This window comes from Hyperolius riggenbachi, chromosome 1 (assembly GCF_040937935.1).
Source record: "Hyperolius riggenbachi isolate aHypRig1 chromosome 1, aHypRig1.pri, whole genome shotgun sequence".
NCBI lineage: Eukaryota > Metazoa > Chordata > Amphibia > Anura > Hyperoliidae > Hyperolius > Hyperolius riggenbachi.
In genome coordinates this window covers 92,429,652-92,456,817 of record NC_090646.1, presented here as the reverse complement: position 1 = coordinate 92,456,817, position 27,166 = coordinate 92,429,652, and the positions used below count along the sequence as shown (strand labels likewise).

Here is a 27,166-nt window from a genome sequence, read left to right as displayed (position 1 = left end):
GACTGATTAATGTGAAATATCAATCCTCCAACAACTCATATTTACACTAAAGGGTCTAAAAAAGATTTTAGCAATAGTGCCCCTTTAAAGACAGGAGTTAAGCTTAGTGAATTGAGGCCAATTTATCTCAGGGGGAAGGGGGGATCAGCAAAGACCCCTCCATTGTTGCGGTTACATTGCAACTTTTGGGCTTTTTGTGCCTGGTTCACACATTCATATTTGCGGATATCTGTTCAGTAAGGGTGACTAACGCACTTTTCACCGTACTGATTGAAAGTGTAGTCTCATCTCACTTTTTTATGTACATATAGGTCAGGTCCTTGTGGACAACGTTTGAGAGTTAATTTACCTGTACAGAGTATTTGGTTGTTTATGATTAAGTTACATTGGCCTCTATTCATAAAGCATTCCCGCATGCGGTAATGCTCAAAACAGCTGACTTTACCAACCATTTAGCAAAGTGTCCATTCATAAAAGCGGTTTCAGCATGAAAAGCTACAATTCCTGAGCAGTGCGGGAAATTACCGCCTTATACCGTGATTATCACAACACGTGTCACTAATGCCAATTCATAAAGATTACCAGCGGAATGGGAACGGAGAATCCCGGCTGTTTAGATAATGCGATAAGCCAGCGGATAACAGCCAAGCTAATAGAGACAGACCTCCCAGGCAGCTGCAGTGAGAGCAGAGCAAAGCAAAAAGGCATTCCGGAATACCAAGGCTGTGTTTTTTTAACCCCTTGGGTACCTGTTTTCAGATAAATTTCACAACAGAAAGCCTGGCATGTGTTACATTTCTTGAAGTTCTTCTAAGCTGTGGCAATTACATAGATTGTTTAGAAAGACTAATAGACAGATTCAGCACAGATTCAGGGCTAGGAGAGGCAGTTTTAAAAAAAAATGCACATGTAAAGGGAAGTTGGGGCTGCCTCCTTTATAGTAACTCTGTCTCTGCACAGAGAAAATGTATAAACTCAGCCATCAACTCAGCCAGCACCGCTAGTTTAGTGCGGGAATTCCCCGACCTCTCATCGCAAGTGTAAACTTTTTTTATGAATTAGTACACAAAAGTCTAAAAAACTAATGCAGTGTTTTCCCTCCAAGATTTTTTTTTCCGCAAATGTTTTATGAATAGAGCCCAATGTGTCAGTTAACCTAAAATAATCTACTGTAAATAATATATTTATGCTATTATAACTTCTATTTGCTGTATCAATACAGCACATGTATTGGTTACCACAGCAACAGCAATTTCCATCACATACTGCACTGTCTGAGAGACTCCTCCTATTTTACAACATTTTAAGAAGGAAGCTGCACTATTTAGTCATTTGATGCAGACAGTTCTGCACGGATTTCTAAAAACCTACAAATATTTTGTCTCAGACACTCTTGATAAACGTCCCCCAGTGTTCCCCAACCCTGTCCTCTAGGCCCACCAACAGTGCATGTTTGGTGGAAATTCACAGATGTAGTTAATCAGCTCTGTTGAGACAATGATTACCTCACCTGTGCATGTTTGTGGTTTTCTGCAAAACATGCACTGTTGGTGGGCCTGGAGGACAGGGTTGGGGAACTGTGGTGAGGAGAACACTCAGGATAAAAAAAAACAGTTGCATATGGGCCATAGTTTCCAAATGCTCTCGGGGGAGAATTCTGCATAACTAAACAGCCTAGGCTAAACATCACGGGGAGGGCGGGGTTACATATCAATATACAGCTATTTATAGATATAGTAAGTGTTTCTGATGAAACCAGGATAATTCATTTAAAAGTGGGGTATTTACTACATTCTTTATGTCACTACAATGCCTCTCTTAGTGTTTCCCAAGTAAATCTAAACGTACAATACTCTACTGCTACCACTTAAATCTTTAACTATGTAATTGGTCTGGTTTATTGCTTTATTTATTGATGGTTGCATGTTGCATGCTCAGAATTTTCAAGTATACAATTGTTTGTGATTGTTGATTTTAGTGATTGTATAATTATTATTATTATTATTATTATCATCATCATCATCATCATGGGCATAGCAGCATCCTCAGCAACTACTACAGGGCCCAGGAGCAAGAGTGGCCCAGCTGCACCCTTCACTGCCCTTTCATTTTTCCTATTTCTCTCCCATGACCACTAGGCATTTTTAGTTATTCACATAGTGGAGCTCAGGGAGAGGCTGTTGGAGACATGAAGTGTGGGTATTTGTAAATTCTTGGATACTTATACATCTGTATCTAGTATGTGAGTGCACATTGTGTGCCTATGTCTGGGGGCCGGGCTCCTTAAATATTTTGCAATGGAATTTCATATTTTGTAACTGGTTACTATCCTTGTTATATTCAGCACAACAGCTTTCTTTACTATTTAGCATTTTTCTTTGATTTTCTCCAGTTAAACACAGATCTCCTTGTTTTTCAGTGATTATGGATTTGAACATGAATTCAGTCATAAGGAATCTAGTAGATGTTTTGCTGATTTCTGGTTTAACCCAGAATCTCCCCCTGATGACTGTACAATGGGACAGACCTACACGAGCACCACTGGGTAAGTCATCTGAATGATCCAAAACAGACCATAGGGTTAATTCACTAAAATGTTGCCATGAGGCTAATTTCATCAGTACTTATGCCAGTAGAGTAGCGCACTTTGCACAGTGAGACAACCCGCGGTACCTGAGTAAGGTTCACATTGCTATGGTAACATGCATTATGCAAATAACAACATTTATTATTATTAGAACTCAGTCATGGGACTTTGAGGAGTGGAAATTCCTATAGTCTATATTCTGGGGATCCAGAGGGAATTTCCCTGGAATAAAAGTTCAAGCAAATGTAGTGGAGATACTCAGTACAAATAGATGGGATTCTGGTTTCATTTTAGGCCACATAGAGCTAAAACTAAAACCCTAACTTTTAGCTCTCCCAGTGTCTGTCCCCAGGGACCTGGGAGTTGTATTTATGCCAGTGTTTCAGCCGTTATTAGGCTCCCATAAACTTACTTTAGGTGGCACAAGTATTTGCACACACTGACTAGCATCTGTCCATGGGGACTCAGGACCAGCAGACACTATCTTAGATACACACTCCACCGAAGTCGGTCTTTACAATCTAGGACCACTGGCAAACTGGCAACAGAAGCACTGACATAATCCTGGCTCCAGAAATTACAGAGCTGCCACTGCCATGACAGGCCAGCTGGCACTTTCCTACTTCCAGAAAACAAAAGCTATGTACAGTAAGTGCTGGAATCAGAATCCAAATCAGAATTCTTTTATTTGCCAAGCATGATTGGGTTGTGCTCGGCATTGGATTTGGCACGTACGTGGCTCAAAGAACTCGTCATCCCTAAAAAAGCATTGTTTGCTTTCCAGCTAAGGTTATTGGAGATGTTTACGCCTAGGAGGTGGACTCAGGCTACTCTTTCGACCTTAGTGCTGACAGTGTAGATTGGCAGTGGGGTGAGAGCATGCTTCCTGAAATCAGTGATCAACTGGATGGTTTTGCCCATCGTTCTTGGTTACAAGTCTACCAATGGTGGTGTCGTCAGTAAATTTGATGACCTTGATAGAGTTTGCAGGGGATCTGCAGCTATTCTTGTAAGCGGAGAACAAATCAAAGCAACTGGTTTCAGCAAAAACTAGGCACCACCAAAGCAGTAATGTTATACTGCGCGGGGTGCGATCGTTGGACCCCAAATTACAAATCCCTCTAGGTTGCAACAACTCGGAGGGGGAATAGTATTTTATGCCTCCAGGGATGTAAGCGACAGCCTTCATTCGGCTCACCCTGCGCCCAGCTCACTGGCGAAGTTCATATATGTACACAATCTGGATCAGTGACAGCACTTGCCTACTTCAATGTATTTTTTGGGGTGGGGGCTTTAAACGGGCTTGAACAGGTGAGACCTGATTGGTTGCACTCAGCAGTTGCTCTACTTCTGTTCCAGTTCTTTTCTTGCACTAGTCTTGGTACATAAAAGCCTCCTAGAATCCGTCATTGCTTTACACGAAATAAACATATGAAAGGAGATGTCTGTTGCGGCTTATTGCGCAGCGCCGCCCTTGGCACATTGTATGAACCCTTTTAATGTGCAGCTTTTATTAATCTCAAGTTAGTAGGATGTGTTTTCGGACCCTCATAAAGACTGTCACTGTCGGATGATTCATTAACTCTATTTATTTATACAGCAGTGATGGGTGTTTACAGTTCTATTATCATGCAGTGGCTTTATTTATGAAGTCCCTCAGTTCACTATTACAGCTGGGTGGATGGCAGCATCATTTGCCATGAATGGAAGTGTTGAAGCATGAAATTTAGAGGCGCACAGAGCTCCTCTATCACACATGCTGAGAAACACTGAGAAATAACACGGTCTGAAATAAAACATAGGGGCTGTGAGCTAGAATGGACTGTGTATGATGCTAGGTCCGCCAGGTCACTATGATATATTGTAAGGGCCTGCTTGTTGCCTGCACTTTGATGCCTTAAGGTTCATATGTTGCTAGAGAGGAACGATAGCCTACCAGCACTAGGTTTATGTGGACATACTGCCTGACAGGTACTCTACTCTTCGGGTACTAAATGTCCACTCTCTAAAGGATGATAAATTACACCATGAAGCTTATGTATGAAAACTGGGAGGGGAGAGGAAGGCCACTAGACACCAGGAAACTCTCTAGGGGAGGGAGAGGAGCATTAGACACCAGGGAGCTTTATAAGGGAGAGAGGTGGCCACTAGAAATTGAGGTAGGCTCGCAACTTGGCCCAGTGTTAATTTTCTTTATTTCCATGTGGTTCATTGGAGCAGATGACATGACTTTAGCTTTCTTTGCGTTAAGCAGTAGACCATCTTTGTCACTTTCTTGTTTCATTCATAACTAGGCTCTTCAATTCTTCCTCAGTTTCAGCCATCAGAGTAGTATCATCTGCATATCTTAGATTTTTAATATTCCTGCCAGCTATTTTAATTCCAGCACATGACTCATCCAAACCATGCAATATACTGTAAGTGCAATAGTTCGATAATTTGAGCACTCTTTGGCATTGCTCTTTTTTGGGGGATTGGAATGTAAACTGACCTTCTCTAATCCAGCGGCCACCCTTGTATTTTTCATACTTCCATATACTGTAGTTAAAGTGAAAAATATACTAAGGGGACATTATTTGTAAGTTTTGTGACTCAACCTCATTGTCCCAAGAATTATTGATCATCTTTAGTTTATTAATCATCATAAATTAGGAGATAAACACAGATAAGGGAAGATAAATCACAAATTCAGTCAGATAAGGGGAGATAAATAATGAGTTAATAAGTAAGGTGATATAAACAATGAGTTAAAGTTTTGTGAACCAACCCCAAGAAGAGATAAATAATGAATCAGGACAAGTAATGGGCTACATTCACAAACCTTCATTAAACTGTAAATGGAACCTGAAGTGAGTGTTTGCCATATTTATTTACTTTTAAACAATACCAGTTGCCTGGCAGACCTGCTGATATTTCCTGCATCAATAGTGCCTGAATCACCTACCTAAAACAAGCGTGCAGCTAATCCAGTCAGACTTCAGTCAGAAACACCTGATCTGCATATGCTTGTCCAGGGTCTATGGCTAAAAGCATGACAGGCAGTGGATCAGCAACTGGAATAGTTCAAAATGTAATGATTGTGTCAGCCTTCTTATCCTTTTCACTTCAGGTTCCCTTTAAGTGTACAGACTCACTTTAGATGCACAGGGCTTGATTCACAAAGCGGTGCTAACTGTTAGCACGCCTGTGAAAACCCCCTTAGCACGTAAAACTTTACGCGCGCAAAACTTTGTGCGTAAAACTTTACGTGCGCACTGCACAGAGCGCAGTGCCCATTAAAGGCTATGGGACTTAGCGCGCGCATAGGACTTTGCGCGCGTAAAACTTTGCGCGCGGTACTTAGTGCGCGATCTGATTGAGAAAACCAGTGCTAACCTACTTAGCACCCTGGTTAGCGCGCCTAAAGACTTTAGACGTGCTAAGTAGGTTGTCACCGCTTTGTGAATCAAGCCCTAAGTGTATACATTGCACGTGTGGGGTCCTGTACTGGCAGACTTGATCAGCATGTGACGCAGGTTGTACAAGCAGCAAGTAATACAAGTTACGCTATTTAAACAACACATGAAGGTTAACATAGATTAGTGAATCTGGCCCAAGTAAAGGTAATGTATGAGATAAATAGATTTGGAGAGATACTTTTTGTGCTTTAATTATTTCCCTGCCTCTGTTTGGAATGTCAGTGCACAAGGTCTAACTACACTATAGGGTACAATAAAAGTACATGCTACTTCATTGTTTATAAATTAATGTTATAGTGTGGGTGTTTGGAGTGAAATTGAGGTACCCTGGCAGGAATGTTGTTTATCCCTCACCACTCCTGTAAGGATAGACAGAGTGGGGTGTAACTATCCCCCAGGGAGGCAGGAAATTTGGGCACATGAGGCAGGTGGACAAAAAGGGCGCCGCCATTACCTCCCATAATAAATATTGTTTAATGGGCGCCCAACAGGAAAAAAGGGCGCCGGAAGAAAAAGAACGTTTTACAAGCGGCGCCCGAAGACTTTTAATGTTTTTTAACTGCTTCTCATGATTACACATTATTTAATGATTTATAATTTTTTAAACATTATTTTTAAATGAAAAACAGCACAATAATTTTTTAAAACGTTATTAATGCTTATCACATGTTTTAGGTTTAGGCACCACCAGGGGGGTCTTAGGTTTAGGCACCACCAGGGGGGTCTTAGGTTTAGGCACCACCAGGGGGGTCTAGGGGTTAGGGGTAGGTACAGGGAGGGTTCTGTGTGAGAGTAGGGTTAGGTATAGTTTTAGTAAAATTCTTATTAATCTTTTATAAAACGTTATTATACATTTCACTTTTTAAACAGGGAAGATTAACGTTTTTACAATTGCCGATTTCATGCACATTATTTATAACTTTATAAAACATTATTTTTAAACGAAATATAGCACAATTTTTTGTAAACGTTATTCATGCTTATCGTTTAAAACCCTGCGCCCTTTTTAACGTACGCATCCCCCAGGTCCTCATATGACACCGCACACTATGGGCCTGATTCACAAAGCGGTGCAAAGTGTTTGCACGCCAGTGAAAACCCCTTTATCACGCCAAAACTCAGTTTAGGCATGATAAGAAGAAACTCGCGCGAATTTTCCGTGCGCAATCGTGCGGCGCACGGTGCAGCGCGTGCGATGCGCCCATTAAACCCTATGGGCGCTGCGCGCGGAGTTGCGTGATTGCGCGCACAAAACTTTGTGCGCAGGACTTTGCGCGCGATAAAGAGCACAAATCGGTGCTAACTCAGCGGTGCAAAGCTTATCCTGCCTAAAGTCTTTTAGGCGTGATAACTGAGTTATCTCCGCTTTGTGAATCAGGCCCTATATGAATATGCAGGGTTTAGATAACTCTGTGGCAACTGTGAAGTGGCTAAGTTGCATAGTGCATACAATGTATGCAATGCCAATGAGTATCCCCCATAGCTAGTACTAAATACAAATGAACTGCAGGTGCAGGTGCTGGTGCTATCTACGGCAAATACAATGGGCCTGATTCACAAAGCGGTGCAAACTGTTTGCACGCCAGTGAAAAGCCCTTTATCACGCCTAAACTCAGTTTAGGCATGATAAGAAGAAACTCGTGTGAAATTCCCGCGCGTAAAACTTTGCGATGCGCGCGGTGCGCGCGATGTGTCCATTAAACCCTATGGGCGCTGTGCGCAGAATTGCGCGATTGCACGCGCAAAAACTTTGCGCACGGGACTTTGCGCGCGATAAAGAGCACAAAGCGTTGCTAACTCAGCGGTGCAAAGGTTATCACGCCTAAAGTCTTTTAGGCGTGATAACTGAGTTATCACCGCTTTGTGAATCAGGCCCAATATATACAGCATCAAATCTCCAATGTTACATAAAACAAGCCCCCTCCTCCCCCCCATAGCAAATAGCCCAAGTCAGAGCGCTGGGGCACAGTTACACCCCACTCTGTGTATCCCTACAGGAGTGTTGGGAGATAAACAAAGACCCTGCCAGGGTACCTCAATTTCACTCAAAACACCCACCCTATAATGTTTGTTTTTAACCAATAAAGTGACATGTACTTTTCTTGTACCGTAGAGGGCTTTGTCCAGTTGAACCTTGTGCATTGATTACTATTGTATCAGATTGTTTCGCAGCTCTCATTTTGAAATGTCTCATTCTTCAGCAAGCTGGAGAGGCTCTTTAAGTCGGTGTTACTTCCACAGCTATTCTTTGTTTAATGAGTCTTACAGTCATTATACAAGCGAGTTTACAAACGTTTTAGTTATTTAACTGCTTATAGTGCGCTGGCCTTAGCCGATTCTGCTCTGTTCATTTGCTATAAAATAAATTGGATTTGTGCAATGTGTCAGAGTGGAACATTATCTGTCCTACCCTCGAAAAACATTGCAAGTCTGGTCATAGTCATTTCAATTCAGCCCTCATCAGCTCCACTATTAATTAAATTCACTGTTAGTGTTGTGCAAGAGAGCGGGCGTTCATTAAAATCCGAGAGCGTACAAGCCAATGAAGAGGAAAGCTCATCTTCCATGGCGGAAGGCAGACCGGCCCTATGGAAAATAATTGCCTGCTTTACATTTTAGGCCCATCCAATTTAGAAAGGATTTCAGCATGCAGAGAACACAGAGCTGTTTAGGAAGGCGGAACGCACGCTCGCATCGGTTCAGGCTAGGCCAGCTCTATGCTGGAAGATCGTCTGCAGTTGCTCTGAGCTATGATGGTGTTTAATTGGCTTCCGCTGTCAGTCTGCTATTGGTAAATCTGCAACTGTACAATCCTATCTGATTGTCATGTGGAAGGAGCTTCTGAAGTCTGATTGAAAATGTAATTGTGGTTTCCAGCACTTCCAGTCAAAATGGAGGCCGCCTATACGTTGCCGGAACACGTAGCAATAAATGAGATGGAAGGAATGTTTTTGGTAAGCAGTAAATTAGTTTGCTGGATCTAATTTGCTTGAGCAGAGGTCAGGTTCATGAAGATAGACTTGTTAGTTTATATTGATGGTTTAGAAACACGCGGACTTGGATAGGTACAAGTGAAGGGGAAAAGATTAGTGTTGCAGGCGATACCGTTCATTAACTAGCAAATGTAAATACAGATGTCAGCTTTTAGGAATAAAGATACTTTCCTTCAGGAAGGCATGATGGGATACAATGAGCCCCAATATTACAAATGTACTGTATATACATCTTAGCATTATTATTATTATACTGTATTTAGGGTATATAGCGCCGACATCTTCTGCAGCGCTGTACAGAATATATTGGCACTTAACTGTCCCTCAGAGGGGCTCACAGTCTATAGTCCTATGTCTATGTATGTATTGTAGTCTAGGACCAATTTAGGGGAAGCCAATTCACTTATTTGTATGTTTTTTGGGATGTGGGAGGAAACCCGAGTACCCGGAGGAAACGCACACAGCCATGGGGAGAACATACAAACTCCATGCAGATAGTGCCCTGGCTGCAAAACAAATGTACGGCTTTAAAGCACACCTTGTGAGTGAGAGGGACATGAAGGCTGGCATATTTATTTCCTTTTAAACAATACAAATTGCCTGATTGTCCTGCTGACCTGCTTCCTCTAATACATTTAACCATAGACCCTGAACAAGCATGCAAGTCAGATGTTTATGACTGAAGTGTCACTGGATTAGCCACATGCTTGTTACAGGTGTGTTATTCAGGCACTAATGCAGCCAAAAGAGATCAGCAGGACAGTCAGGCAACTGGTATTCTTTTAAAAAGAAATGGCAGCCTCCATATCTCTTTCAGTTCAGGTGTCATTTAATTAAACAAAGAGGGATGCAGGCTCGGACTGAGCCACCGAACCACCAATGGTCCCATCGGTGGGCCCCGACTGCCCTGCCTCCTGGGGGCCCCAGAGCTTAAGAGGGAGGGGGGCACAGCTTGGAAGGGGGGAAATTGGGCACAGAGCGGTGGGGATGGGGGGAAGCCTCCTAGGGGCCCCCCCTTTCGCGCACCCCCCTCCTCCAGAAGTGCAGCTAGCAGCGAGCGGAGAATAGCTACAGAGCTTCAGATGATGCTAGCTCTGCTCCGCTCCACATGACGCTGCCCTGCTGGTCTGTGTCTCCTACAGTGACGCTGTCCAATCACGCTCTCGCAGTACTTCCTGCGAGAGCGTCACTACATTGGACAGAGACCAGCAGGGCAGCAGCAGCGACATGCAGAGCGGAGCGGAGCTAGCATCATCTGAAGCTTGGTAAGCTATTCTCCGCTCGCTGCTGGCTGCACTTCTGGAGGAGGGGGGTGCGCGGAGGGGGGGGGGCCCTAGGTGAGGGAGGGGGGGAGGCTTCCCCGCTGATCTGTGCCCGCTGCCCCCCCTTCCAAGCTGGGGGGGACTTGCATTTTGTGGGGGTATCTGCCACCAACCTTATTGCATTGTGTGGGGGTATCTGCAGCCAACCTGATTGCATTTTGTGGGGTTATCTGACGCCAACCTCATTGCATTTTGTGGGGGTATCTGCAGCCAACCGGATTGCATTTTGTGGGGGTATCTGCAGCCAATCTGTTTGCATTTTGTGGGGGTATCTGCAGCCAACCTGTTTGCATTTTGTGGGGGTATCTGCAGCCAACCTGATTGCATTGTGTGGGGGTATCTGCAGCCAACCTGATTGCATTTTGTGGGGGTATCTGCAGCCAACCTGATTGCATTTTGTGGGGGTATCTGCAGCCAACCTGTTTGCATTTTGTGGGGGTATCTGCAGCCAACCTGTTTGCATTTTGTGGGGGTATCTGCAGCCAACCTGTTTGCATTTTGTGGGGGTATCTGCAGCCAACCTGATTGCATTGTGTGGGGGTATCTGCAGCCAACCTGTTTGCATTTTGTGGGGGTATCTGCAGCCAACCTCATTGCATTTTGTGGGGGTATCTGCAGCCAACCTGTTTGCATTTTGTGGGGGTATCTGCAGCCAACCTGATTGCATTTTGTGGGGGTATCTGCAGCCAACCTGATTGCATTTTGTGGGGGTATCTGCCAACAACCTGATTGCATTGAGTGGGGGTATCTGCAGCCAACCTGATTGCATTTTGTGGGGGTATTTGCCGTCAACCTGATTGCATTTTGTGGGGGTATCTGCAGCCAATCTGATTGCATTGTGTGGGGGTATCTGCAGCCAACCTGATTGCATTTTGTGGGGGTATCTGCCGTCAACCTGATTGCATTTTGTGGGGGCATCTGCCTTCAACCTGATTGCATTTTGTGGGGGTATTTGCCATCAACCTGATTGCATTTTGTGGGGGTATCTGCCACCAACCTGATTGCATTTTGTGGGGGTATCTGCAGCCAACCTGATTGCATTTTGTGGGGGTATCTGCAGCCAACCTGATTGCATTTTATGGGGGTATCTGCCACCAACCTGATTGCATTGTGTGGGGGTATCTGCAGCCAACCTGATTGCATTTTGTGGGGGTATTTGCCGTCAACCTGATTGCATTTTGTGGTAGTATCTGCAGCCAACCTGATTGCATTGTGTGGGGGTATCTGCAGCCAACCTGATTGCATTTTGTGGGGGTATCTGCCGTCAACCTGATTGCATTTTGTGGGGGCATCTGCCATCAACCTGATTGCATTTTGTGGGGGTATTTGCCATCAACCTGATTGCATTTTGTGGGGGTATCTGCTCACCAACCTGATTGCATTTTGTGGGGGTATCTGCCACCAACCTGATTGCATTGTGTGGTGGTATCTGCAGCCAACCTGATTGCATGTTGTGGGGGTATTTGCCGTCAACCTGATTGCATTTTGTAGGGGCATCTGTCGGCAACCTGATTGCATTTTGTGGGGGTATCTGCTGCCATTTGACTACTTTATGAATTATCATGAAGCATGTAACTACTTGAATATTTTATCTAAAATGTATCTGGTCAGACCTAATCTCTGTGAATAACACCGCTACTTATTTAGTGTTTCGTATTTTTTTTTTAAGTCTGCCCATGACTCATCATGACCACGTCGATGTTCCAGTGCGTGGTGACACCCATTTAGTTTCGCTGTGGCGCGCCACGCTTGCCGCATTTAGACATATCCCTATTGGAGACTGTCCTCAGAATTGCTCAAAATCTATTCCCTACCATAAAGTCATGCAAAATTTCTAGAGTACATGTGTATGTGAGCCCAAAATGGGGGGGAGGGGGGGAGGAGGAGGAGAGTGGGGCGGGCCCCAGGCTGAAACTTCCTTGGTGGGCCCTTGGTGTCCCAGTCTGACCCAGGAGGGATGAATAGGGTGTGGAGCACCGGTACAGCTCTGTGGGGTCCTGATTATTACTGAGGGTCTATAAGACTTAAAGAGGAACTCCAGTGAAAATAATGTAATAAAAAAGTGCTTCATTTTTACAATAAATATGTATACATGATTTAGTCAGTGTTTGCCCATTGTAAAAGCTTTCCTCTCCCTTATTTACAATCTGACATTTATCACATGGTGACATTTTTACTGCTGGCAGGTGAAGTAGCTGCTGCTTGTTTTTTTGGCAGCTGTAAACAGCTTTTTCCCACAATGCAACAAGGTTCACAGACAGGAAACTGCCAGGATTACGGTCCTAAGAGTTTCTTGTGGGAGGGGTTACACCACAATATCAGTCATACAGCACCCCCTGATGGTCTGTATGTGAGAAGGAATAGATTCCTCATGTAAAAGGGAGTATTAGCTACTGATTGGGATAAAGTTCAATTCTTGGTTACGGTTTCTCTTTAAGTTGTGGAAAATAGCACCACTTGACTGCAGAACCTATTTATAAAACGATGACTGTCCTGTTCTTTGGAATAATAACAGAATTTTTTTTTTATAAATAATTTATAAATGAATAATAATATTAATAAAAGAGGTGACGGTAAAATAATTTTCACTATTATGCTGGATCATTTATTTTCAGTTGTTATTGCCATTATTTCGTAGGGACACTCGGATTAGCCATATTTATAAAGTGGTAATCAGGCTGATCTCTTCTTTATAGATGGTGGAATAGTATTGGCCATGTTATAGTGGAGAACGCCACAGGATACAGGGGAAACTAAATGAGGGCCCTATCTATCATTCCTTTCTATAGAGAGAAGTTATGGTCACAACTGGTGTTCGGCTTCTCCACTCATGTGAATGCATTTGCAGACTCACAATGTAGGTTAATCAGCAGCATAACTACAAGCCATGGGGTCCCCCAATGTTCACAGCCCTTCCCTTGCCTACCTTGGTAGTAGAAAAGGTTGGTTAGCACTCTGGCTTCTCAGTGAGCAAATGTTTTATTCTCCAATCACATGTCAACACTTGACATGTGATTGGAGAATAAAACATTTGCTCACTGAGAAGCCGGAGTGCAAACCAATCCCTTCTACTATTAAATTACTTCTTGGATGTTGCTAGCATCCTGGTCTGAAGGATGGACCCATTTATTGGAGGGAGTGAAGTAGTAGTTGGAGCCCCCCACAGATCTGGGCCCCCTTGCAGTGGCAGGGGCTGCTCCCCTCTAGTTATGGCCCTGGACCCCTTGGTGGTCTTTTCATGTCTGCCATCTGAGAGCTGAGTTGTGCTAGCTTGATAATAACATAAAGTACTCTGGTAGTATAAAGAACTAAAACCACCAGAGTTTCCATAGCGACTATTTTTTTTATCAGTATTGAAGCCACATTGTAGTTTGTCATATTTAGAATCACCTTGTATTCCTCTATCTTCCTCTGGTTCTGAGGCCAGACATTTCCTATGAGAATCGTGACTTTCAGGTCCTCTGTGCCATCAAAAAGTGCGCTAAAGCAGGAATGTCTTTCTGCCACTTTTGGTATTAAATCGGTGGGGTTCATCTGCTGGTCCTGTGTTAGCTTCATCTGAGCAAGGTTAAAGAGGAACTTCAGCCTAAAACAACATACTGTCATTAATTTACATACAGTAAGTTATGTTCATTAAAATAGATAGGCAATATAATCCCTTACCCACCTTGTTTTAAAAGAACAGGCAAATGTTTGTGATTTCATGAGGGCAGCCATCTTTTTGGTTGAAAGGCGGTGACAGGGAGCACGAGACACAGTTCCAACTGTCCTGTGTGCTGATCACCCCTCCCAGTTGCTAGCCAACATGAATAACAACATAGGAAATCCCATCATGCTTTGCACAGCATCAGGGGAAAAAAGCCCGGGCAGTTTTCTTTGATAGGTGGAGCTTAGCTAAAAATTCAGCTAAAAAATGATGCTTTGGTAAGAAAAACAAAGTTCTGGTGCTGTGAAACTGTTAAAGAAACACCAAGCCTTTTCAGTTCTGCTGAGTAGATTTTTAGTCCGGAGGTTCACTTTAACTCCTGAAGGGCACTAGGCACACATAAGATGCAGCTCACTAGATAATTGGCAAGTCAATGACCATCACTTTTCTATACAGTACCTGCTGAGTGTTAGGACCCACCCTGGGGTCCTCATGACATGTGAACTGCCATATGAGCTTACACTTCCAGAGGGAACTTAGGCCAAAAGATGTGTACAATTGCTGCAAGAAACCAGAGTTTTTTTTAAATCTAAAATAATAATTTAATTTGGCATATTTGCTTTACGCTCTCCTGACTCAAGTGTAAGGAGTGGTTTAAAAAGATGTGCAGGGGCGTGATTAGGGGTGTGGGAGGGGTGTGACTTAAGTGTCCCTCTTTCTTATCTCAAAAAGTTGGGAGGTATGTTACAGATATTGCATTATATCTTCTATTTATTGTTTTCTTTACATTGCATTGCAGGTATAGGAAAGTTGTATCCAATGTGTGCGAAGGTGGGATTGATCTTCAGGAAAATCTTATTCGTTTCCAGTGTCCTTTGATAGCACCCAAAGGGCTGCACATTTCTGTTAAAGGTGACTCCTTTGCTGTGAGGCCAGGAGAGGATATCGTATTTGTAGTGCAGCAAGACCAGGTAACTTACTGGAATGTGGTATTTTAAATCTATAGAACATAGAGATTGATTTGATAGCACTGCTCACCTAGGACTCATTTTTCCTGTGTGTATTGCTGAGATATGCACATTGCTCAAAAGCACTTTCAGACCATTTGTACTGAAATCAATGCAGAGGCTCACACCAAATCCGAGGCGAATCTACAGGGGTGCAGGCATGGCAAGTGCCATGGGCGCCTCTTACTGGGGGTGCTGCTCTGTAGCATCCCTGGTGTTCTCCATACATATACTAGTTTTTATCCGGGGGACATTCTGCTGCATGGTTACATCTTTTAGGTAAACAAGCTTCCTAACCGTTATTTGGGGGATATTTATAGGCTGACCTTTTGCGATACTCCATTCTTACAGGCCATGTTTCACTTCACATGTTGAAATATTTGGAGGGTGCCCCCCCATCACCACCACCACCACCTTCCCCAGGGGCTGAATTCAGGCCCAGTTTTCCCTAGATATGCCTATGCACCATATGCATTTTAGTGTTTCAGACCATTGCTGTAGTGTGAACGAGCCTGCACAGAACTGACTTCTGGCATTCTCTTTATATCAAGTGTATATTTTCTAAATATACAACTTGTGATATTATTTAACAGTGATAAGCTCCAGTGGTGCTCAGCAGAGCTCGAATATTCGAGTAGCTCGAATATTCGAGCTCTTTTCCAGCTATTCGAGCTCGGTATTCGAGCTCCGAATAGCTGTAGCTATTCGAATGGGCTATTCGAGTACACTCGAATAGCCCATTCACTATTCGAGCTATTCGAGCAAAACGGCGCTATTCGAGCTCGGTACCGAGCTCGAATAGCGTCATAGCCCAGATTGATGTCCTTAGAGCCAATCAGAGGGCTCCCAGGCCCTCTGACGGCAGCCAATCACAGAGGGGGACCCTGGCCAGCCCCTACCCTATAAATAGCGGCCGCCATGTTAGGTTTCTCCGTGCTTGCCTGAGACTTGTACAGAGAGAGAGTTGCTCCTTTGTGCTTTGGCTTAGCAAGAGCTCTATTGTGGTCATTTACCTAGCGTTTTTGCTCACATACACCTCCTATACACACCTATATTGTTGTTAGTTAGTTAGACATTGTATTTTAGTTAGTAGCTTTTGTGTTACATAGAGACAGGCCAGCTGCTGCAGGCTTACAGCTTTAGGCCTCAGGGCCTTGCCTGTGTGGGCAGCTGTCCTCCTGTCCTCTGTTTATTTCTCTCTATTCTATACCAGTATTTCTGCTGTCCTTTACTACTGATTGTATTAGTATTGTAGTTATATACTGTAACTGTACTAGGACACTCACTGTCACTGTTCATAGGCTACTAGCTGCTCCTGCGTGTGTGCACTCACTTTCTGTGTACACACTACACACACTCTATTTCCTTCTGATAACTGATTGATTATTGTAATTGATTATTGTAATTAGTTAGTTGTACTTACTGTTACTACTTACTGTACTAGGAGTCTAGGACACTCAGTCACTGTTCATAGGCTACTAGCTCCTGCGTGTGTGCACTCACTGTCTGTGTACACACTACACACACTCTATTTCCTTCTGATAACTGATTGATTATTGTAATTAGTTAGTTGTACTTACTGTTACTACTTACTGTACTAGGAGTCTAGGACACTCAGTCACTGTTCATAGGCTACTAGCTCCTGCGTGTGTGCACTCACTGTCTGTGTACACACACTACACACACTCTATTTCCTTCTGATAACTGATTGCTTATTGTAATTAGTTAGTTGTACTTACTGTTACTACTTAAGGTCCGTACACACGCCGGACTTTAGGCAACGACGGGTCCGTCGTTGCCTCCCGCTGGGTGGGCATGCCAGCGACAGTCCGGCGTGTGTACGCTCTGTCGTCAGACTGATACGGCTGTTCCTGAGCGATCCGCCCGGCGGATCGCTCAGGAACAGCCGTATCAGTCTGACGACAGAGCGTACACACGCCGGACTGTCGCTGGCACGCCCACCCAGCGGGAGGCAACGACGGACCCGTCGTTGCCTAAAGTCCGGCGTGTGTACGGACCTTTACTCTTACTGTACTAGGAGTCTAGGACACTCAGTCACTGTTCATAGGCTACTAGCTCCTGCGTGTGTGCACTCACTGTCTGTGTACACACACTACACACACTCTATTTCCTTCTGATAACTGATTGCTTATTGTAATTAGTTAGTTGTACTTACTGTTACTACTTACTCTTACTGTACTAGGAGTCTAGGACACTCAGTCACTGTTCATAGGCTACTAGCTCCTGCGTGTGTGCACTCACTGTCTGTGTACACACACTACACACACTCTATTTCCTTCTGATAACTGATTGCTTATTGTAATTAGTTAGTTGTACTTACTGTTACTACTTACTCTTACTGTACTAGGAGTCTAGGACACTCAGTCACTGTTCATAGGCTACTAGCTCCTGCGTGTGTGCACTCACTGTCTGTGTACACACACTACACACAGTCACACACTCTATTTCCTTCTGATAACTGATTGCTTATTGTAATTAGTTAGTTGTACTTACTGTTACTACTTACTCTTACTGTACTAGGAGTCTAGGACACTCAGTCACTGTTCATAGGCTACTAGCTCCTGCGTGTGTGCACTCACTGTCTGTGTACACACACTACACACAGTCATACACTCTATTTCCTTCTGATAACTGATTGATTATTGTAATTAGTTAGTTGTACTTACTGTTCCTACTTACTCTTACTGTACTAGGAGTCTAGGACACTCAGTCACTGTTCATAGGCTACTAGCTCCTGCGTGTGTGCACTCACTGTCTGTGTACACACACTACACACACTCTATTTCCTTCTGATTACTGATTGATTATTGTAATTAGTTAGTTGTACTTACTGACTGTTACTACTTACTTACTTACTGTACTAGGGACACTCACTCAGTCACTGTTCATAGGCTAGCTCCTGCGCGTGTTTGCGCGTGCGTGCACTCACTGTCTGTAGTGTACACACACTAAATTTACTTGTGATTACTACTGATTATTGTAACTGCTAGTTGTACTTCCTGACTGTTACTACTTACTTACTGTACTAGGGACACTCACTCAGTCACCTCACCCACCAACCCATTCCATTAAAGTACCCCACTTTTCACCCGCCCTTTTAAAAAACTTTTGTCTATACGCCCAAAACATCGAAGATGTCTGGAAGTGGCAGCCAGCGCGGTTTGGGCAAGGGGAAGGGCAGCAAGGGAATCAGGAGGAGAGGGAGCAGCATTGTGGCAGGCCGCGGCCGCGCCACCATGCACAGTTCCGCAGCAGCAGCAGCAGCGTCAGTGGCTAACATTCCTCCCATAGCCACTGGCCGTGGACGCCTTGGGCGCCGCCCAGCAGGAGCATCTGCAACTCACGCTGCAGAGACACAGCAGCAGCAGCGTGTAGCACCTGCTCCGATTTTCCTCCAGCCGGGTCGGAAACGTCCCATTGAGGAAAAGCATGCAGACACTGTGGTGCAACTCATGACGGAGGATGAGCAGCCCGCCATCAGCTCTGCATCCGAGGCCTCCACCCTCACCACCACCACCACCACCCCTGTTCGCAGCAGCCGCCCAGCAGGGTCTGGGGAGGAGGCCAGTTCACCGTCACTCGCCGACCTGTCATTCAGCAGTCTTTTGACCCCAGGCATCATGAGTAAATTGTCTGCTGTTGTTGGCGATCTTGAGGAGGAGATGCTGATGGGCACTTTGGGGGATGAGGGATTGGACAGCAAGACTGTGGCGACAGTCAAGCAGCCCATCCATGCATCAGGAGAGGAGTTTGGGGGGTCATCATCCCAGCAGGACATGTTTCAGGAGGGGGAGGATGATGATGACTCGGTGACAGACAGAGACTGGGTGCCACCACCTCCAGGGGATGTCGTCCTCAGCAGCTCTGAGGAGGAGGAGGAGGATGCGCTTGTGGGCCTTGCAAGGAGGCGCATCATTGCAAGCATTGGCAGCAGTAGGCAGGTCCCACAGCCTGCTGGTGTCTCAGGCTCAGCAGCAGCAGCAGCAGCAGCATCTGCCAGTACCACCACCAGCCGCACCCAAGCCCCCCCCCCCAACCACCACAGGGAGACAGGCAGCAGCGCTTCCATGCCGTAGGGGGATGTTTCTGTCACCAATCTGGCGATATTTCACCATGCCCACTGTGTACAGCAAGTACGCTACTTGCAACCACTGTCAGCGGAAGTTGAGCAGAGGTGCAGACCCCTTAAAGTTCAGCACCAGCTCGCTCATCAACCACCTTGCTGCGAAACATTTCCACCAGCATGAGGAGTTCCAGAGGCTGAAGGCATCTGGTGCTGGCAGTGGCACCACACCCATCACTGCACAGCCTTCAGCAGCAGCAGCAGCAGCAACAGCAGCCACCCGCCCTCCTGCTCCTCCAGCAGCACCAGCAGGAGTGCGGAAACGCACTGCTCCTCCCCCCTCTGCAACTCCTGCCGCCGACACTGAGGCCTGTTCTGGCAGCCAGTCCTCAGTGGCCTCCTCCACTGTGTCTGCTGATTCCCGTGCCAGCAAAAGGCCACGCCAGAGCCTTTTGAGCGAGTCCTTCCAGGGGGTGGTTAGGGCTCTGCCTCCCAGCAGCCGTCGCGTGCGGCAGCTGAACGGCTTGCTGGCATGGGCCATGTGCTCCCAACTCCTGCCGTACACGCTCGTGCAGGAGGGGAGCGACATTCGTGCGCTGCTTGCTTGCGCAGCCCCAGACTGGCAGCTCCCCAGCAGACACTTTTTCTCCCGCAAGGCCATTCCTGCACTGCACCGCTTTGTGATGGCCAATGTGGAGCGAGGGCTAGAGCACGCGGTTGGTGAAAGGGTCCACGTCACCATGGACTCCTGGAGCAGCCGCTTCGGGACAGGCCGCTACCTGTCCTTCACTGTCCACTGGGTCAGCTTGGTGGAAGGGGGTGAGGATGGGAGAGCAGCAGCGGGCACAGCAGCAGCAGCAACACAGTGGGTGGTGCCACCCCGCAGGGTCAGGGGAACTGCAGCAGGTTCCTCCGATCCTCTGCCATCCTCCGGCACACCTGGCCAAACCCCCCGCCTCAGCAGCAGCGTGAAGGCCCGCCACTGCCAAGCGCTGCTGCACTTGGTCAGCCTTGGGAAGACCAAGCTGACGGCAACCCATGTGTTGGCCAAACTCCAGGAGCAGGAGAGGATTTGGCTGACCCCCAGAGGCCCCAGAGTCGGAGAGGTGGTGGCCGACAATGGGGCCAATCTGGTTGCCGCAATAGACAGGGGAAACCTGACCCACATCCCCTGTCTTGCCCACGTGCTGAACCTGGTGGTGCAGAAGTTCTTGCGCACCTACCAGGGGATGGGCGAACTGCTGGAAACGGCAAGGAACGTTGTGCGTCACTTCCGGCGCTCGGCTGCAGCCTGTGCGAGCCTGGAAGACGTGCAAAAGGAGCTGGATCTGCCACGCCATCGGCTGATCCTTGACGTTCCGACTCGCTGGAACTCCACCCTGGCGATGTTGGAGCGTCTGGTTCAACAGAAGCGCGCTGTCAAACAGTACCTTGCCCTGGCCACTGTTTCCGCCGCTCAGAGAAGGGACAAGACCAGCAACTTACCGTCCATCGTCCCCGATGATGACTGGAGGCACATGCAGCAGGTGTGCTTAGTGCTGGCTCCCTTTCTGCAGGCCACTAACATGGTGAGCAGGGACCATGCTATGGTCTGCGAGTGGGTGCCCCTGGTTTGTCTGCTGAACAGGGCCCTCGATGCTTTGCTGGAACAGGGAGCGGCAGCCTTGGACCAGCAGGAGCGGCAAGCAGCTGCACAGTCCACCTCTGAGGGGGAGGAGGAGGAGGACTTGGTGGAGGTCCCTGACCTTGCTGCTGATGAGGGGGAGCAGCACAGTGCAGCTGAGTTGGTGCGGGGGTGGAGAGAGGATGAGGCTGACGAGGCAGAGGAGGAGGATGAGGACAGCAGCACTGCCGTCGATGTGCCAGCAGACGTGGCCCGCCTCTTCCCAATGGCAGCGCACATGCTGACGTGCCTGCGCAGAGACCCCAGGGTGATCCATATGAAGCAGAGGGAGGACATCTGGATCAGCATGATGTTGGACCCACGCCTCAAGGGGAAGTTGAGCCAGTTCCTGCCGCCTGCAGGAGGAGACCCAGCGCAACAAATAAGGAGCTTGCAGCAGGCCCTTGTTGAGCGCTTGGAGGAAGCCTTCCCCCAGCCTTCCACCCCCACTGTCCAGCAGCCAGCACAGAGGCAGCAGCAGGTGCCTGCATCCAGCAGCAAGCGCCCCACAGACCTGCTGTCTCTCAGCCACGAGCTCTACAGGACTGTAGAGGCTCCGGCAGCAGTGACTAGAGAGGAGGTGCATGCAGCAGCATCCTCCACCGGTCACAGCCAGCGCCTGACCCGCATGGTGGCTGACTACATGGGGTCCTACAGCGGGCTTGACAGCGATGCCCCTGTTGATCCCATGGAGTATTGGGTCAAGCGCCTGGAGATCTGGAGCCAGCTGGCGCAGTACGCCCTGGAAGTGCTGTCCTGCCCCCCTTCCAGCGTGCTGTCCGAGCGCTGCTTCAGTGCAGCTGGTGGTGTGGTCACCGAGAAACGCTCACGTCTGTCTCACAAGTCTGTGGACAGACTGACGTTTCTCAAGATGAACCAGGCGTGGGTGGAAGGCGAGTTCCTGGCCCCTGTTGTCGGCGAGAGGGGGACATGAACTGGCTAAGAACCATCGTTAATGTGCCTTACCACCCTTTACCACCTCCTGGCTCCTGCTCACTAAGCCAGCCTGGTTCACTTTGACTATTACGTCGCCTGCAGCCACACATTTTACACCTACAGTGGGCTGCTGTGTACTGCCCTTCTGCTGTCTGTCTGTGTTTCCCACTGCCAGGGTACACAGATTTACCTTCTGCTGCCACTCTGCCACCAGCTATTACGTCAAAAAATAGCTATATCTGTGTAATTGGTTGTAAAACCAAAACTACAAAACCATTACAAAAAAAAAGGTTTAATTTTTCTGAGGTGCCCGGGTTGAAAACTGTGTTGTCCCAGTTGTGTATTGGACACGATGTGGGCTGCACGACCGCTGTCTGGGACCTCCTGTTGTGTTCATTTACGGCCTGGTATCACCGCTAGGTACCAGGGCTATTATGTCACGCTGCCTGCCTGCTGCCACACGCACACTACTCCTCCATTCCTCCTGCTGCTGCTGTCTGTCTGTGTTTCCCACTGCCAGGGTACACAGAATTACCTTCTGCTGCCAGTCTGCCACCAGCTATTACGTCAAACAATAGCTGCACACATAATTACTCCTCCATTCCTCCTGCTGCTGCTGCTGTCTGTCTGTCTGTGTTTCCCAACGCCAGGGTACACAGATTTACCTTCTGCTGCCACTCTGCCACCAGCTATTACGTCAAAAAATAGCTATATCTGTGTAATTGGTTGTAAAACCAAAACTACAAAACCATTACAAAAAAAAAGGTTTAATTTTTCTGAGGTGCCCGGGTTGAAAACTGTGTTGTCCCAGTTGTGTATGGACACGATGTGGGCTGCACGACCGCTGTCTGGGACCTCCTGTTGTGTTCATTTACGGCCTGGTATCACCGCTAGGTACCAGGGCTATTATGTCACGCTGCCTACCTGCTGCCACACTCACACTACTCCTCCATTCCTCCTGCTGCTGCTGCTGTCTGTCTGTGTTTCCCACTGCCAGGGTACACAGAATTAGCTTCTGCTGCCACTCTGCCACCAGCTATTACGTCAAACAATAGCTGCTCACATTACTCCTCCATTCCTCCTCCTGCTGCTGCTGCTGTCTGTCTGTGTTTCCCACTGCCAGGGTACACAGATTTACCTTCTGCTGCCACTCTGCCACCAGCTATTACGTCAAACAATAGCTGCACACATAATTACTCCTCCATTCCTCCTGCTGCTGCTGCTGTCTGTCTGTGTTTCCCACTGCCAGGGTACACAGATTTACCTTCTGCTGCCACTCTGCCACCAGCTATTACATCAAAAAATAGCTATATCTGTGTAATTTGTTGTAAAAACAAAACAAACCCCCCCCCCCAAAAAAAAGGTTTAATTTTTCTGAGGTGCCCGGGTTGAAAACTGTGTTGTCCCAGTTGTGTATTGGACACGATGTGGGCTGCACGACCGCTGTCTGGGACCTCCTGTTGTGTTCATTTACGGCCTGGTATCACCGCTAGGTACCAGGGCTATTATGTCACGCTGCCTGCCTGCTGCCACACTCACACTACTCCTCCATTCCTCCTGCTGCTGCTGTCTGTCTGTGTTTCCCACTGCCAGGGTACACAGAATTACCTTCTGCTGCCAGTCTGCCACCAGCTATTACGTCAAACAATAGCTGCACACATAATTACTCCTCCATTCCTCCTGCTGCTGCTGCTGTCTGTCTGTCTGTGTTTCCCAACGCCAGGGTACACAGATTTACCTTCTGCTGCCACTCTGCCACCAGCTATTACGTCAAAAAATAGCTATATCTGTGTAATTGGTTGTAAAACCAAAACTACAAAACCATTACAAAAAAAAAGGTTTAATTTTTCTGAGGTGCCCGGGTTGAAAACTGTGTTGTCCCAGTTGTGTATTGGACACGATGTGGGCTGCACGACCGCTGTCTGGGACCTCCTGTTGTGTTCATTTACGGCCTGGTATCACCGCTAGGTACCAGGGCTATTATGTCACGCTGCCTACCTGCTGCCACACTCACACTACTCCTCCATTCCTCCTGCTGCTGCTGCTGTCTGTCTGTGTTTCCCACTGCCAGGGTACACAGAATTAGCGTCTGCTGCCACTCTGCCACCAGCTATTACGTCAAACAATAGCTGCTCACATTACTCCTCCATTCCTCCTCCTGCTGCTGCTGCTGTCTGTCTGTGTTTCCCACTGCCAGGGTACACAGATTTACCTTCTGCTGCCACTCTGCCACCAGCTATTACGTCAAACAATAGCTGCACACATAATTACTCCTCCATTCCTCCTGCTGCTGCTGCTGTCTGTCTGTGTTTCCCACTGCCAGGGTACACAGATTTACCTTCTGCTGCCACTCTGCCACCAGCTATTACGTCAAAAAATAGCTATATCTGTGTAATTTGTTGTAAAAACAAAACAAACCCCCCCCCCCCCCAAAAAAAAGGTTTAATTTTTCTGAGGTGCCCGGGTTGAAAACTGTGTTGTCCCAGTTGTGTATTGGACACAATGTGGGCTGCACGACCGCTGTCTGGGACCTCCTGCCTGCTGTGTTTATTTACAGCCCTGGTATCACCGCTAGGTACCAGGGCTATTATGTCACGCTGCCTGCCTCATTGACTGCCTGCTGCCACACACTCATCCTCCTCCTCCTGCTGCTGAATTTACCTCCTGCTGTCTGTGTGTTTCCACTGCCAGGGAGCACATACAATGGCGCTTCCAACATGCGTGCGCCACCAGCTATTTGTTACGCTCAAAAATAGCTGCATTTCTTTAAAAAAAAAAATTTGAAAAGAGAAATAAGTGAAGAAGAAGACGATATAGAAGAAGATGAAGAAGATGAAGAAGAAGAAGATGAAGAAGAAGAAGAAGAAGAAGAAGAAGAAGAAGAAGAAGAAGAAGAAGAAGAAGAAGAAGAAGAAGAAGAAGAAGAAGAAGGAGAAGAAGATGAAGAAGAAGAAGATGAAGAAGATGAAGATGAAGAAGATGAAGAAGATGAAGAAGAAGAAGAAGAAGAAGAAGAAGATGAAGAAGATGAAGAAGATGAAGATGAAGATGAAGAAGAAGATGAAGAAGATGAAGAAGATGAAGAAGAAGATGAAGAAGATGAAGAAGATGAAGAAGAAGATGAAGAAGATGAAGAAGAAGATGAAGAAGATGAAGAAGAAGAAGAAGAAGAAGAAGAAGATGAAGAAGATGAAGAAGATGAAGAAGAAGATGAAGAAGATGAAGATGAAGAAGATGAAGAAGATGAAGAAGATGAAGAAGAAGAAGATGAAGAAGATGAAGAAGAAGAAGAAGAAGATGAAGAAGATGAAGAAGAAGATGAAGAAGATGAAGAAGATGAAGAAGAAGAAGAAGACAATATAAAAGAAGAAGAAGATATAGAAGAAGATATAGAAGAAGAAGATATAGAAGAAGAAGAAGAAGAAGATATAGAAGATAAAGAAGAAGAAGAAGAAGTATATACAGTACTGAACAAATTTCTGGACACAACTTCTCTTTTCAACTTTTTTTTTTTAAAGGAACATCCCCACATAATCACTTGCTGTTGTTACTTGGAAAAAAAGAGGTTTCTTGCATCATTCACCCTCAAAACAAGTGTTGGAAGCTATTTAAGGCCATTTCGAATAGTCAGCTCGAATAATGAGCTCGAATACCGACTCGAATAGTGAGCTCCAATTCCGAGATCGAATAGTAAAAATTATTCGACTCGAATATTCGACTGACCTCGAATAATTTACTATTCGAATTCGACCTAACTCGAATTTTGAAAAGGGGTATTTGAGCACCACTAATAAGCTCTAACAGAGGGGAGGAGTTGTGTAAATGGGTGGTGCTGTTTCTGTGGCAAGGGCTGTTTCACACCAAGAGCGCTTTTCAATGATTTTCCAATCACTAGTGTTTTAAAAAATACACTGTTAATGTTATCAGATCGCTTTAAAATTGTTGGCCAAAAAGTGCTCCAAAGGGCGTGGGGAGGGGGGGGGGGCCTTGGTTAAGGTTAAGCATCAGTAGTGGGAGGGTTCAGGGGCGTAGCAATAGGGGTTGCAGAGGTTGCGACCGCATCGGGGCCCTTGGGACAGAGGGTCCCCGAAGGGTCCTGCCTCAACTACAGTATTAGCTCTCTATTGGTCCTGTGCTCATAATAATCACTTCTATAGATACTTTGAATAGTGGTAATCATTAACACACTCCCATCCCCTTCTTGCACTTTTGACACTGTAGTTGCCATTGGCAGGTCCTGGAGCGCCATATCAATTGTTATGTATAGAGTGCTTGGGGGGCCCCATTGTAAAACTTGCATCGGGGCCCACAGCTTCTTAGCTACGCCACTGGGAGGGTTCAGTGTAGGAATAGGCTTAGGTTTAGTTATGGTACAATATCGGTATTTAATACCAATATTTTGCTATCGTTTTTACACCTTAATAGTAAACATTCTACTATTGGGATTACTGGGATTATTGCGATTACTGGGCGTCCAAATTTACGGGCGCCCTTTTTTGACGTACCAGCTTTCATCTGCCCTGGGCTGCCCATACAAGATAGACAAAACAAAACACGCTGCTCAGCAGAGAGCCAAGCACAGTATCTGTACAGTGATTCTTCCTAAACTGGAACTTTACACAATGACAAACAATTTAAGCAACAGAAATATAAAGTGTGTACATAGCTTAGGCATAGGAATAGCGTAGCGTAACATGAGTCATCTTTGAAACACTAATGCTAAGATTTCTTTTTATTGCCCTCAGGGGGACATTCTGAACACGAAGTATCAGGTCAACCTGGGAGATGGATTTAAAGCAATTTATGTCAATCTCACCCTGTCCGAGGAGCCTATCCGTCATCGCTATGAGAGTCCTGGGATATACAGAGTGTCGGTGAAAGCAGAAAATGTAGCTGGGCATGATGAAGCTGTGATCTATGTGCAGGTCATCTGTAAGTTATATTTACTGATTTACATCTGCAGCTATATTGTTCATACATAGATATATACCGTACGTTTAATATAAAGCAAGAACTTAAAACTGTTACAACACAATCATTGCTTACAGGGATGTAACTGTAACTAGAAATCACTGGGGCCCCTTGCAAAACTTAGGATGACCCCCCCCCCCCCCCCCCAACAGAAATTGTAAAGGCGGGCCAGGCAGATATGAAGCATTGCATGCATTTCCTCTATCAATTACATTAGCTTCTGTGATAAAACGTGCATGTTTTCACACATACAGACACACATGGGGCTTGAGTGACTAAACCGTAATAACTCATATCACGGCCGCACTAGTGTTTGCGCATGAAAATTCGGGATTGTGCGTGAACGCTAGCGTGCCCATGATATGAGTTATCACGGTTTGGTGAATCAAGCCCATGTGGTGTGCAGAAAACACGTGCAGAAAACTCACACTAAAAACTGACAAACAAGTGTGCCCTAGCCTCAGCTTCATATTACACTCACTCTGTCCTCCTCCAATGG

The 27,166-nt window shown here is 46.2% G+C and overlaps 1 protein-coding gene across 5 annotated transcripts in view; it reads left to right on the top strand.

Moving 5' to 3' along the window:
- Positions 1–27,166, top strand: part of SORCS2 (sortilin related VPS10 domain containing receptor 2) — a 1,283,452-nt gene that overhangs the window by 1,166,385 nt on the left and 89,901 nt on the right. For all 5 annotated transcript variants that reach the window (XM_068276884.1, XM_068276875.1, XM_068276891.1 and 2 more), the window contains exons 17-19: positions 2,420–2,545; positions 14,806–14,977; positions 26,442–26,628. In XM_068276884.1, the coding sequence (XP_068132985.1) occupies positions 2,420–2,545; positions 14,806–14,977; positions 26,442–26,628 (485 nt within the window). The remainder of the gene's footprint in view (positions 1–2,419; positions 2,546–14,805; positions 14,978–26,441; positions 26,629–27,166) is intronic.